General features: G+C 46.0%; 1 protein-coding gene across 7 annotated transcripts in view; it reads left to right on the plus strand.

The window, feature by feature from the left end:
• The window catches only part of BCAS3 (BCAS3 microtubule associated cell migration factor), a 341,997-nt gene that overhangs the window by 85,125 nt on the left and 242,000 nt on the right, over positions 1 to 14,872 (plus strand). For all 7 annotated transcript variants that reach the window (XR_011699536.1, XM_071575029.1, XM_071575030.1 and 4 more), the window contains exon 14: positions 5,480 to 5,613. Coding sequence is in view for 6 of the 7 variants with exons in the window: in XM_071575029.1 (XP_071431130.1) it covers positions 5,480 to 5,613 (134 nt within the window). In the remaining variant the exon portion in view is untranslated. The remainder of the gene's footprint in view (positions 1 to 5,479; positions 5,614 to 14,872) is intronic.

The raw sequence follows: 14,872 nt of genomic DNA on the forward strand, positions 1-14,872 counted from the left end.
AGGGCTCAGGACAGGGCTCGGGGCTCAGGGCTCGGGGCTCAGGGCTCGGGGCTCAGGGCTCAGGGCTCAGGACAGGGCTCGGGGCTCAGGGCAGGGCTCAGGGCTCAGGACAGGGCTCGGGGCTCGGGACTCGGGGCTCGGGGCTCAGGACTCAGGGCTCAGGACAGGGCTCGGGGCTCAGGGCAGGGCTCAGGGCTCAGGACAGGGCTCGGGGCTCGGGACTCAGGGCTCAGGGCTCAGGACAGGGCTCGGGGCTCAGGGCAGGGCTCAGGGCTCAGGACAGGGCTCGGGGCTCAGGGCTCAGGACAGGGCTCGGGGCTCGGGGCTCGGTGTCAGCCCGGCCGGAGGAAGCTCCCAGATAAACACCCGGCAGCGCCTCCAGCCCTAATCACCCTGCGCTTCCGCTTCCAGCGCCTATAATTAGAAGTCCTTCTTTTCCTTGTATTCCCAGTTGACGCAAATGCATTTTGTGGCTTGGCACCTCATTTAGGGCGTGGGCTCAGTTTATGGCCAGGCCAGAGTCTGGTTTAGTCTTCTGATACTGCATAAATAGCTCTCAGCCCACAGTCTACATCTGTACTAGTTTTCCCTTTTATGCATATATTCCTTGTATTTTTGAAACGTTACTACCCTGAAAGAAGCTTATTGTTTCCTGAACGGAATGCAGGAAAAGTAGCAAAGCTTTGTTTTACCTGTCCTGATTTACAGGTTCCTAAATCTTTTGCCATCTAGGATGTCTATCTGTTCCTTTAAATGTGGATTTTAATAATCTGTGTGGATTTGATACAACCAAAACAGTCATTAAGTTAATGTGGCTGCACCCTCGTGCTGTGGATAAGCAAAATCAGAATTTTTACAGTGAGATACACTCTAAATAATGTCTGTTTGACACAGAAATTTCCACTTGGTCCTGCCTATGCAAGACTTCCAATGGATTTCAGCTGTTATCTGTTAAACAGGGATTATTGCCAGTCTGAAAAATAAGCAGGAAATCCTCAAGAATTATTCACTTTTCATCTCTGATTATTCATCCATAAAGTACATCATAAGAAAAAAACATTCTGGACCGAACTTACAACAGCTTTAACCCATATTTCCGTCCAAGCAACTTCTTGGGAAAACTGTCACAAGGTCTCTTAGAAAGCTGAGTTGAAGTTTCCTGCACTTGAAAGTGAAAGTGAGGTAAGGACCAGGATTGCAGTCCGTGTTTCTCCGCTGGGATCGGGTATTCCTGCAGGAAGATGGAGACAAAATGGCTGAGCTGGTAGAATGGAAAACTGGGATTCTTCAGTGTGAAGCAGCGAGGGATGGAAAATACCACCGCAAACCCCAAGTCCAGTGTTGTAAAACAGCCGTGATTTATTGTTTGAATAACAGGGGTGAGGAAGAGATTTCAAAATGCTGTTTTATAAATACACGTTCTTTCCCATCTGTGGTGTTGTGCTTGGGACCTCCGTGTTGATACAAGTTCTGCCAGTATATGTTTGTACTTCAAATGCAAATGTGGGTGTGAAAGGTCCTTCTTTAACTTACTGAAAAAGAGCTGCTAATACAAGTGAAGGGCCTGTTTTCCCTCAGCCTTCATCTACTAAAATGCATTTATTCCAAACAGGACAGGCAGCAGGAGTTTAGATTAGGCAAAAAGTGCCAAATCAGATACCACCCATCCTTCTATTTTTAAATCAATTCCTTTCCACCCACAAATGTATTCTCTTTCACCTCTGGACTCCTTCAAGTTAGCAAAGACAGAAAAAACCCACACAAACCAAACCCCAAAAACATGAAACCCAAAAACCCCCCAGGCCAGGCCCATGAGTTGGCACCCAGGGCTGTGTGGATGGTCTGGAGCTGAGCAGAGCCTGGACAGATGAGCCCCTTCACAGGATGCTCTGGGTGAGCAATCAGGGTCCACTGTGGGCTCAGGGGGCTCGTGCCCCCCAGGCTGGGCTAGCTGGGCCCAGGTGGGCACTCGAGCCATGCCCTGCTGGGCTTCAGGAGGGGGCTGTGGTTTGGGGGGAGGCTGGGAGGTGAAACCCCACCCCGTGTGGTACCTGCAGTTCTTGCCAGCGCTGGAAACGAGATCCTGGTTGGTCAAACACTGATGGATGTGATGGACAGCACAGGGAGGAATTTCAGTGTTTTCACCAGCAGCTTTTTGTCCCCAGCCCCAGACAGACTTTTGGCTCGTTCAAAGCTTTTTGTGATCTTCCTTGCCCTGTGCCATGGGGTGGGATACCATGAGGAACCTCTGCTGGGGTCTCTGGGTGCACCCAGCTCCGTGTCTGGATTTATAAAAGACTTCTGGAGCTTTGGGGGCGAAAAAACTGTCTGTGTTTGCTCAGGCTGTCTGCTCACTGTTGAGAGAAGCCTTATGGATTCATCTCCTCCAGCTTCTCCTTCTCCAAAGGTCCTTTCCACCAGGAATAAGGGAGAGCTCAGAGGGACCCACAGCACACTCCACTTCTATGTAAAGCTGTCTTAACAAGCGAGGAGAGAAAAACACAGGAATAGAGAAAATAAATTCTTCTGGGTTGAATTAGACCTTTTGGAATATCCTTGCTCCAGTAAGAGTGGCAGCCCAATTCCAGCACACAAACCCCTGTTTGCTTCCAGCTTTCTCCGCTGGAAATGCTGTATGTTATTGAGGACCGCACACTTCACTCCAAGGGAAGTGGAGTTTGTGATGTTGCAGAACAGAATTAATGCAAATTGTGTGCATAATCCCACACTAAAGACTTGGCTGCCTTGCACCAGAGCGACTTTAGCTGTATTTCCTATCAACACAGTCACTACAAATCAAGGAAATTGCCAGTTAAGCCAACATTAACATCCAGCCCAACCTCAGCTCACATGCCTTCCCTCCCAAACATAATACCCCAGTGCTCTGCCGGCTTTCTCAGCTCCACAACAGCCTCCCTTTCATTCCCAGCGCCCGCCATCGCCGGCACAGCCGGGAGCAGTAAAACTATGTCTGCTGGAGGGAATCCTGCTGAGGTCAGGCCTGGGGGGCTGTGTGTGTGTGATGGGAGGAGCGGTGTGTGCAGCCTGGGTGGCCTCACACTGCCCCAGCCCTGCCAGCCCCATGGGCAGCCTGGGGGAGACCTGCAGGCAGTGCTGTCTCTGGGTGCAGTTTGGGTCTCTCTGGTTCTGTCTGTGCTGCTGCTGGGCCTCACCCTCTTCAAAGGCCGTGTTTGGCTTCACAGGCTCCTGATTCACAGAATCATAGAATGGATTGGGTTGGAAAAGATCATCAAGTCCAACCCTTGGTCCAACTCCAGTCCCTTTACCAGATCATGGCACTCAGTGCCACGGCCAAGCTCAGGTTAAAAACCTCCAGGGATGGGGAATCCACCCTCTCTCTGGGCAGCCCATTCCAATGCCTGAGCACTCTCTCTGCAAAGAAGTTTTTTCTGCTCTCCAACTTCAATTTCCCCTGGCAGAGCTTGAGCCCATCGTGCCCCCTTGTCCTATTGCTGAGTGCCTGGGAGAAGAGACCAACCCCCACCTGGCCAGAACTTCCCTTCAGGCAGTTCCAGACAGTGCTGAGGTCACCTCTGAGCCTCCTCTTCTCCAGGCTGAACACCCCCAGCTCCCTCAGCCTCTCCCCACAGCACTTGTGCTCCAGTCCCGTCTCCAGCCTTGTTGCTCTTCTCTGACCCCGCTCCAGCCCCTCAATCTCTTTCCTGAACTGAGGGGCCCAGAACTGAACACAACACTCAAGGTATGGCCTCGAGGTGTGAGGCTGTTCCTGCACCCACCTGGTGCCCATGGCTCCATATTGCCCTGGTGGGAGGACCAGCTCTGGGCTGTGCCTCCCATGTGCCCCAAAGCGCTCAGTGACACTGCAGGCTCACACTGGGCAAGGCCGTGGCCACTGAACTGTTTCTGTCTGGGCTGAAGGGAAGGGGATTCCAGGATTGCCAAGGAGGGAGAACCCTAAGATAGCTCAGTTGGTTAAAACTTGGCTGTAATAATGCCAAGGTCATGGGTTCAATCCCCTGTGTGGGCCACTGACTTGAGTGTTGGAGTCGATGATCCTTGTGTGTCCCTTCCAGCTCGGAACAGTCTGTGATTCTGTGATCACTCAGGATGCTGATCCAGTGATGGAATGGTGGCCCAATAGAAAAGTTAATTAATCTTTACTAAGAGAGTGTGTTTCTGCTGCTCAGTACACAAGAGGATTTTATTCCAGTTTAATTCCAAGTGTCACAAGGCAGGACCTCAGTGTGATGTGTGAGAGCTTTCCAGTGTGTCCTGGCTGTATCTGAGGGCAGCAGAGGGAAAGGTGGATTATGGAGCCACATGGAAATAAACCAAGGCAGCAAATGCTTTTTTATGACAGCAATGAGATAATGATTTATCCTCTAAATAGGTGTGATGTAAAACATGGAGATTAAGTTCCCTTGCTAAAAGATAAAAGGTTTCAGTTTTGCTTATGTGGAGAATTGTCACAACAGATTTATGTGAGAATTCTTGGATTCCTTTAATAAATGGGTTCCTTGAAAGTTATTTAGAATGTCACTATTAAACTGCTAAAATGACTGTGTACTTGACATTAATTAAATGTCAGAGGATGACCTTGGGTGATAACCTACTGTATTTCATTAATTAGCATGGTAATATGGACACTTTTATACTGAAAAATGAGTCTGAAGTTTGTTACTGTAGTTCTACATTCTGCCACTTGTCTTAGATGTGCAAAAATACTTAATTTTTTTGTATAAAAACATGCTTTTTATGGTAAATTGACTTCAAATATGTTTGTATATGTTTAAAAACTGGGTTATGGACTGACACATCGTGTGAGGAAAAAGGTAAGTAACAAATACGAGTCACTGTGATTCTTCTGATCTTTAATTGAGTCATTTCAGTACCTCCACCGGTGACCTGTTTTCAATGAAGGTAATACCCAATTTAGTATTTCACTCGAAAGCTCTCAGCTCTGATTTGCTGCCTCTCACCAGGAAATCAGACAGTTTCTTTCATTTGTAATAAAGATGCTTCTTCAGGGTTGGTTTGGTATGGATTGTTTTGGCAGCGTTTTGATAATGTCTCTTCTTCCAAAAAAGTTGTTATTGTGGAAACATCAATCTTTCTTGGAGTCCTCTTGCCCAGGGAGGAGCATTTTGGGGTTTTGCTGCAACATTCATCATTTTAATGCTTCATGTTGGTCACACAGGTCTCAAATTTAGTTAGAATATTCAGATTTTTCAGTTGGCTTTTATAGATTTGTGTTGTAATACTATATTAATACTTAAGTAGTAATACTGTGAATATGATTTCAGTTGAAGTTCTGATTCATTTTTAAGAGGTGAATCCCTTTCAGTTCAGTAATTCTCTGTCTCTGTTTCCTTCTATTTCCAGAAACCCAAATATAAGCCACACTTGCTTTTTTAGATAAACATTGGAAGCCTCTTCTTTTGCAGTGATTAATCTCTTGTGCTTTTGTATTTCTTTTTTCTTTTCTTTTTTTACCCAGGGATGTTGCTGGTCACTACTGACACCTTAGGCCACGATTTCCATGTCTTCCAAATCCTGACACATCCTTGGTCATCCTCACAAAGTGCCGTCCATCACTTGTACACCCTTCACAGGGGAGAGACCGAAGCCAAAGTAAGTTGAACTCTTTGCTGAAGAACAATCCCCAGACACCTTATACATTCTGTGTATGTTGGCACTTTAATGTTTGTTTCAGCACACAAAGAGCCTTTCTTAGGTTCCAGCCACAGAAGGGATAAGAGCAGAGCGTTTAACCTGGACAAGAATAAATTCTTGCCCTTTGCAATGAGGTGCTGTCAGATTTATTCAGCTCTGGCAGAGCCTCCAAAGAGCCCTGATTACTGGCTGTGTCTGCACTTAACCTTTTCTCGTGTAACATGTTCAACATTTGTCTCGTGCCTGTGGAGCAACTGTCAGGGTTTGCTTGACTCTGGTGGTAAAAGCCACAGCCAGACAATTAAAGAGTTGAAAGGAAGACTTAATCAAAGGGCTGTGATTAACTTCTCGCAGCAAAGTGGGGGAACCTGCAGCGATCCGTGTTGAACTTCCCAGCTGAAAAATCCCACCCTTAACGATGGAGATGAAGGCAGGAGGTCAGCCAAGGGTGGGCAAGTCTGGAGGGGTATTTTAACCAGTGCTCAGCAAACTGGGTGTCTGTGGGAGGGGGGACAGGGAGCTGCTCCTGCTGGCACTGCCTGAGCCCTGCACAGCAGCCCCCTCAGGCATCAGGACAGCCCCACCTTCACAGCACTGAGTGACTGCTGAGGAACCTGCTTTAAATACAGAAATAAAAATGTCACCACAGGGTAAGAAATGAGTGTTGCACTTGCTGATGCAATTACACACTGCAAGCACAGGCTTGTGACAGCCTGGCAGATGTACAGCAGCGTGACAGGGAGAAGCCTCGGGCACTGGGATTATGACCCTGGCACTGGGAGCTGGGATTGGTGTGGTACCCTCGTTACAGTTCCTGCAAACCCTTTTTTCCTGTGACTTGTGCCACCTCCCTTTAGTTCTTTGTAACAAGTAGACTCTGAAAGCCCTATTGGATGTAGCAGTGGTTGATAATGTTTCAATCTGCCTGCAGTTAATTTACTGATAGTTTAGTTAAAGCTTTTCTGAAGAAGTGTAATTGCTGTTACAGGCAATGGTTTGCTAAAAGAAGGAATAACCCATCTGGGAAGTGGGAGGAAATTAGGAAAAACTGTGCCTATGGGATAATATATATAGTCCTAACAAGTAATTTTTATAAATAATACAAAGAGCATTGAGATCTGTGTGTGTACACACTGTCATCCACGAGAGCACGTTCTATAATGCATTTAATGTTTTAGAGTTATTTTTGTTCTCCTTTCATACAAAGACTCAATATTGAAAACCAAAGCACAGGACTCCAGTCACAAGGAACAAAGATGTTCTTCTGGTTTTTACAGCTGATAAATTTGTTTTCAAGGCACACATTGGAAACCAAACAGAGCATGTCTTAGAGAAGAAACCCTTATTGATACATGGGGGTTTGGGGTATAGTATTAGCATCTCTGTGAAAGCTTTGCATTAAAATTCTCAGAATCAACATAGTAAAACTTTTTCCTAGTTTGCCACACAGTTTTCATTTGGGATGTGAACAGTGTGGCTTTTGGAATGGCGGAAAATGGAGAAAATTCTAACCAGTCTGAGGTGTGTCAGTGGGTTTCACAACTCCCTGGATAATTAAACAATATTCCATTGGTACCTGTGATTCTCAATACACATCATTGAAAAGATTTACATAATATGATGAATTGTTTTACTTCTTACTTTTGGAATAAAAGTATGTGTAGCTGTTTGGTGAGAAGAGCAGTATATGGGGCTGCTCTTTTGTTGTGTAAATGTCATGTATGAGTAGCATTAGACAAGAATTTTGGTGACTGTTCAGTATAAAACCCTCAATGCAGATATTCTGTGGCCCACACTGGGAGCCTCTGTCCCTCCTTTCTGGTCAGAACAGTATTTATACATTTGCAACCAGACCTTTTTCCTTTTTCCCCCCTCCCTGGTTTAAAGCTGACTGAATCAAGGCCAATGGTCTTAAAGGTCACCTTCTGTACTGGAGCTATAAAAAGTTCTAATTTGTGTTGATGGACATGAGTGATTATCAGTGTCAGAATTTGTTTAGCTAGTACCCATTATAAATTGTTTAAACATCATCATTATGCCTGTGTTGTATGTGGGATTTTACTGTCCAGGCTGAAATCATCTGCATGTGTAGAGGAGATTGTGGCTGGCAGAGCCTCACCCCACATTGCCCAAATCTCCTTCTTTCCCAGCTGATGTGTTGACTTTTCTGCCCTTGTTTTGTGAGCCATTAGTGTTGTGGGTCCCTTCCAGCTCGGAATAGTCTGGGATTCTGTCTGTGATTGTGCTTCCTGCTAATACTTATCCCTGATGATACAAGCCCATTCAGTCCATGGACACAGGACTGGTACATGGGTGATGTTTCTAGAACTTTCAGGTTGTTCCCTGCATGACTGTGCCTGAGCTCTGGACACACAGAAGTTTCCACAGGGAATTGCTGCTCCTGCACAAATTGACTGCACATGGAATACACTGGGAGACCAATTTTCCCAAGAAGTGTTGGATCTGCATTGTGACACATGGGAGGCCATTTTCACTCTGGGAGCAGAAACCTGGGAACCAAGTTTGTTGGTGTTCCAGGTATTGATGAATATCTGGTGTTACAGCAATGCATGAATTGCAGTTTTGCCCGGTTTGGAGCACCAGCTCTGGACTATCCCCATCTGCAGCACTGCAGAATTCCTGGTCTCTGTCTTACCTTGCCTTTCATGGTTGGAGGGCAGAGCAGTAGCTTGTGTTTCTCACCTGTCTCCCAAGAGAAAGGGACAGAAGTCCCCTCTGCCATCCCTTACAGAAGCCTCTCAGTGGATTGTGTTGCACACTCAGTGTGCATTAAAGGGAAAGAAGCGAGTTTTGTGATTTGATAACGGTGTTTCCTGATGGATTGCTGCCATCAGGCAGTGTCTCCATCTCACCCACCTGTCAGCTGTCAGTGATCTTTGTTTCAGGGGCCTGTCCCTGCCAGACCACTTGGTGTTGGTGTCAGGATGCTGAGGGACATCTGGGTACTGTTCTTGCTGAGGTTTCTGAGCTTCCGCTGCCCTTGGTACAAATGAAGGAGGAGCAGCAACATCATTTCTGGCTCTTCACAGTTACTGTCCCTAACATGGCTTTCCTTTTCTCCTCCTGTGTGCTTTGAACGACCAAACAGAGTGTTATTGAGTTTTAAAGTGCTGTTATGGCAAATTGTGTTGTATTTGCTGACACTGAGCAGCAAATACAGGAAGAAGCTTTTTGTGCTGAATCAAACATCGAGTCATGACTGTGAAGATCCCTCAGTTCCTAACAAAGCCACTGGCCTTTGGTGTGACTGGGATGAAGATGGAGTAAGAAGGCAAGGGGACCTGTGCCTCAGGAGGGAATTGCGAGGACAATGGCCATGGAAGAATGTGAAGTGCTCAGACAGTTCACTGGTTGGGGTGATGCAAGTCCCAAGGTCACAACGTTCAAAGTCACTTTTCTGCAGACACGGGCAGAAGTCGCTGTTTTGGTTACATCAGATTAATTAATATCTTTTAGTCCTTAAGTGCCACTTTGGATTTACAATTTTTTTCCCTTAAGAGGACAAAAAGCAGCATGTCTGATGCACCAAATAACACCAGGAATGTCCATTCCAAGGGCTGGTTGTATCAGCTGTGCCAGAGACAGGCTGAAGCCTCAGAGGATCCACACTTGGACAGTTCAGCTGTAAAGAAGAGAACTGTGCCTGTGCATGTGGTGCATGGGTTGGTTGAGGATACATTTTCTTGTCCTGCAGCTCTTGCATTGTGAGTCAACGCTCACTGCACTCGTGTTTTTTACCCCCGTGCATTTGGGGAGGTTTTCAATGAAGGTATAGCATGTTCTGAACTGAGGAAGCTCATTCACTTGCAGATGAAAGTTAGACCATCACCTGATGATCCTGTGTCTTTGATCTGGAATGGTAAACAGCAACCACACCATCCCTGCAAACAGTGTTATCTCAGCCTAGAACAAACAAAGGCAGTGATAACATCGCTGGGCAGGTGGCCAGGCCCTCAGTGACCTCCTGCACTGCCACTCTGCTGTCAGCCTGGCTCCCACTGCTGCTCCCACACTGCTGCTCCCACACTGCTGCTCCCACACTGCTGCTCCCACACTGCTGCTCCCCCCCAGTGCTGCTCCCCCCCAGTGCTGCTCCCCCCCAGTGCTGCTCCCCCCCAGTGCTGCTCCCCCACTGCTGCTCCCCCACTGCTGCTCCCCCACTGCTGCTCCCCCACTGCTGCTCCCCCACTGCGCTGCTCCCCCACTGCTGCTCCCCCACTGCGCTGCTCCCCCACTGCTGCTCCCACACTGCGCTGCTCCCACACTGCGCTGCTCCCACACTGCGCTGCTCCCACACTGCTGCTCCCACACTGCTGCTCCCACACTGCTGCTCCCACACTGCTGCTCCCACTGCCTGCACTCGCCCAGGTGAACACAAGGCACGAGAACAATGTTCCAGCCTGGGCTGCCACAGAGCAGGAGCAGTTTTGTGCTTTTCTAGGGAATGAGTGAATGTTTTTGGGATGTGATTTCACAGAGACTGTGCAGGGTTATGTTGTGTCCCATGTCCAGGCAGTGAGACACTGGAACAACTTACAAACCTTTGATGTGAACCTCCATGGCCAACAGGAATTTTTTCCTGCCTTTTGACATGCTCATATTTTTGCAATTATTGAAATAGTCTCTGGAAGAGAGACTTTCTTATTTCTAGGAAATAAGCTGGGCACAGACTTGAAATAATAAAGATTGATTTGGGGAAGTTGATGAGTCTTTGATGAGAGCAGACAAGAAGAAGCTGCTGCAATTAGAAGTAGCTTGAGTGGCTTGAGGAGCCAGAGCTTGGAGCAGTTTCAGTCATTAATAGGCAGCTCTGCTCTGGCTGAGGGACCCACGTGAACATCTCCCTGTGCCCAGGGAGAAAGTGAAATCTGAAATCACTTTTGAGGACTCGGGGAGACAGAGTTGGGTTTGTGTTGGTCTGATAAATCATATCGTGTAGTCCATGATTTTATTATTTTTTCATTTGTATTCATTGCTACATCATTTCCTTGATTTTCTCAACCAAAAAAATTCACATACAGACCAGTTTCCTAATTTATTTTGACCCCTCACTCCTCAGTACTGCTGCTCTTTCTCATGGTTAATGATACTGGGTTTTTCCTTCTGCCATCTCCCTGCACAGCATAATTAAATACTTAAGTCCTGTGCTGCAAGTAATGGTGTGTTTTCTCTGTGACACAGCACAGTGAGCATGAACAGGTCAAGCTCCTGCTGCAGCAGTGCTAGTCCCTCTTCACTGTTGCTTCAATTAACTATTAAAGTTTAATTAAATGGAGTGAAGTGCATCAGAATATACAGATTGCACCTGGTGTAACTCCCCACAAATGAAAAAGGGGTGGTAGGGAAAAAGGAAAAAGAGCACTAGGAAGATCAAAATGTGGTTTATTTCTTGTCATTATTATTGAAATAGGTTCAGCTGTGAGGTTTGTTTTTTAACTGCTGCATGATGGATGTGCCTGGGAGGTGCTGGGACAGCCCAGTAAAGCTCCTTCTCCTTGCTAACAGAATTAGTGCCAGTACATGTGTGAGTGCTGTGCTGCAGGAGAGGGAGGTTGGACCAGGTGACCCACTGTGGCCCTTCCAGCCTGACCCATTCTGTGATTCTGCAATGTCAGAAGGGATTTTTGATCTGTACTGTCTAGAAAGCTGAACTTCAGTAGATCTGTTGACACATGACGTGTCCTGGTAGGACTCCACATGTTAAATTGCCTGACTGTCTCACTCAGGGCAGGCTCTGAATGTGGCAGCTACATTTTAATTCAGTTTTCTGGAGGGTTTTACATCATCAAAGTGTTGGAAACACAGGCAAATAGGGTAGTGGAAGTTAGAAGTATAGATGAGTAATTGAAGGAGAGCAAGGGAAGACAGGAAGGACATTGACCTGTTGGAGCAAGTCCAGAGAAGGCCACCAAGATGATCAGAGGGCTGGAGCACCTCTCCTGTGAGGAAAGGCTGAAAGAGCTGGGGTTGTTGTGTTTGAAGAAGAGAAAACTCTGGGATGATGTAATTAAAGCCTTCCAGTACCTGAAGGAGTTGACAAGAAAGATGGAGAAGAGAGACTATTTAGGAGAGCATGGAGTGAACAGGACAAGGGGAATGGCTTCACACTGACAGAGGGCAGGGTTGGATGGGATTTTGGGCAGAAATTCCTCCCTGTGAGGGTGGGCAGGCCCTGGCACAGGCTGGGCAGAGAAGCTGTGGCTGCCCCATCCCTGGAAGTGTCCAAGGCCAGATTGGACAGGGCTTGGAGCAACCTGGGATAGGGGAAGGCCCCTAAACCATTCTGGAATTCTTCGAAGAGAGTGGAAGACTGAAAAGAATTTATGGAAGTTTGAAGTGAATTCTTTTGTGGAAAGGGTTGTGTGAAACAAATGGTGAAGGTGAGAGAAATGCCAGAGCTGAAGGAAGCTGAGGATGGGAGTCACAGGATCCTTGGGTTAGACACGGGCGAAATGGAGGATGTGCTTCCTTATAACATTCTGTGGTTGCCTTAAGTGCATTCCTTTGGGCCAGAGAAGCCTTTGGTGTTCCTGATGAGGACTTGGAGTATCCAGGGATTTCACCGAGACTTTTGGATATGTGGGAAATGCAGTGTGAAGCTTAAGGGACCAAACTGCTCAGAAAAAATGGATGTAAAACTAGGAGAGAGCACTGATTTTCCCACAAAAGGATTTAGTATTGCAACTGAAAGTATCTTAAGGGTTCCCAAGTTAAACAAAATCTCAGGTCTGTAATTCCCTTTACTGGCCCAGACAGAAGAGGGTGGATAAAATTTTGAATTACAGACATGAGTATTAAATGTGCCCTTGACCTTGAGCTATAGAATAAACTGTGCATTGTGAGAGATCTGGTGTACTTTGTACTTTATTAACATATATCTGTAAACACTATGGGCTCTTGATTGATCTTTGGGATCTAAACATTACATCACAATTAACAACAAATCCAGAAATATATTCTAAATACATGAAATAATAGTACATTAACCTAAAGGACAGCAATAAATTGCAACGCTTTGCATAAACTTGAAAACCACTAATGGGCCACTGTGCAGTTTGTTTATACTCCAAGCAGTGGAGAACTCTGTGTAATGTACAGGAACAGCGTGGTGGAGAAAGCAGGGTGAGGCCAGAATTTATAGGGGTTTGTCATAGGCACTTCTGCAGTCATTTCTGAGCACTCTCCCTTCAGCCTGGTCCCCTGCAGCCTCCCAGGGCTGCTGGAAAGGGACGGGCTCCTTCCCATCACACAGGTGGATTGTGTGGGTTTGATATAAGCCTGTTTCATTCTGCCCTTGGAACTGGAAACAGTCCCTGAATCACCCCCTTGAATTTCTGTGGTGCTGCTACTCTTCGTTTGTCTGTGGGAGACAGCGAGGCCGTGTTGGACACCAGGAGGAGATAGGTGGAATTACCACGTGTGTGTCAGCAGCCTCCAGAATGATTTTTGCCCCTGCTGAGTAGGGGTTCGTAGCTCTGTTCCTATAAATTTTAATTCATTGCACACTCATCTGTCAACACTTTTTTTCTCCTGTTGCTCCTGAGCATTAAACCCCTTGTGCCTCTGTGGTTTCAGTCATATTTTAAGCAGTGATGGCCGCGATACCCACTCTGCCTGATTGCTGTTTTTAAAGAGAGCCTTTTGGGTTACGTAGTTCCACATTTTCTTCCCGTAGATCAGCAATACTTTTTCTCTGTGTAATGTTTACACTGAGAAGAAAACATCCTGTAGTGATTGTTTCCCAGTCTCTTGGCTTGTCATATGCCAGGGCTGCTGTGTGTAGTTTTTAAAACAGCATAACCCTTAGGATGCCAACTGAAAGCAGCATTAAAGTGGAAACACACATTTCTGTTATACAGTCAGTGAGATGTCATTTTTTGCCTCTGTCATCTCATAGTTCTGTTGTAACTGAGGGTGGCAATTTGTACACAGTTCTTATGTTTGGTTTTAACCTCTAGAATTCACCCCTTTAAACAGCAAGTCCTGCAATACTCCTGGTGCTCTCGTTTTCCCACAGCTTCGGGGTTTCGTTATTTGGCCCTTGTTAATCCCTGTGGGGTCTCTAATCCCTTTTGAACAAGCTATTAAGGTGAGACACTTTGTAAGCAAACTGGGAGCTCCAAGAGCTGTGACTCGGGTCGGTAACAGCGGAATCCCTGGAGTGCCAAAGCTGGCACATTTTGGGAGCGGCTTGGGCTGCATCGTTAGCGGATCGTTCGGGTTTGTCAGCGCGACTGAAAGGAGCAGGTGTGTAGCGACTTTATCTGTGCAACGTTGGTGAAGCATTTTGTGTCGTGACAGTCTGTCAGCCAAATATCTTGTCGCAAGTCGCAAGGCTTAAATCCCCTTTTTTATCTCCAAGGCTTCAGGGCTCAGTTGGAAACTTGCACTTTGATGAATACTTTGCTGCTTTTGTCTGGAATAGCTGAAGTGCATTTCTGGAATATTTGTCAAGATTTTATCAGTGTTTACTCCAATTTGAGTACCTAGTGTATTGTAAAACTGACTTCAGTGAAATCTTAAAGAATTTTATTTAGTTTATGCTGTTTAATAATATAATGAAAACTAATCCTTCCTCTATATGTTTGTTTGCTGTGGTAAATCCCACTTGTGTACGTGGTTCTTTTTACTCAGCTTTTACCTTTAAAAACAATTTTGGAAGAATTGTTTTAGGCCTTTTTTTCTCTATGATAAATCATTTTAACCTTGACTACTTGTTTTCTTGAGTTGTCTGCCAGGACCGGGTTGGAAACAAACTTTAATCTCTCTTTTAAAGCATTCCTTCAGAAAGAAGAATTTGCTTTCCATCAAAGTGTTGTGTAAAGCACACTTAAAAGAGAATGAAATCCTTCTGGACTTCATATCTGAGATCTATGCAAGGAGTAACTGTAGTGGAAAATGTTCAACTGTATTTTTATATTTGCTTCAAAACTGACCATTTTAAGCCAAAGTAAGACTTGTGCCAGTATTTGTCAAACCCAGGCCCAGTGGGTGAGATCTCTCTTCTTCTCATCCCTCCTTTTGCCCCTTTTTGGGCAATCTCTAAAAATTAAACAAGCAAATACAAAACATGTAATTGAAACAATTTCCCAGCCCTTTTTAGAACTAAATTCTATTTGAAAATTCTACCAAGCTCTTGTGGCTTTCTGTGGCACTTTGCACTGTGGTTTGTTTTCATAACTTCAGGCCTGTTGAA

This window comes from Pithys albifrons, chromosome 21 (genome assembly GCF_047495875.1).
Source record: "Pithys albifrons albifrons isolate INPA30051 chromosome 21, PitAlb_v1, whole genome shotgun sequence".
Lineage (NCBI taxonomy): Eukaryota > Metazoa > Chordata > Aves > Passeriformes > Thamnophilidae > Pithys > Pithys albifrons.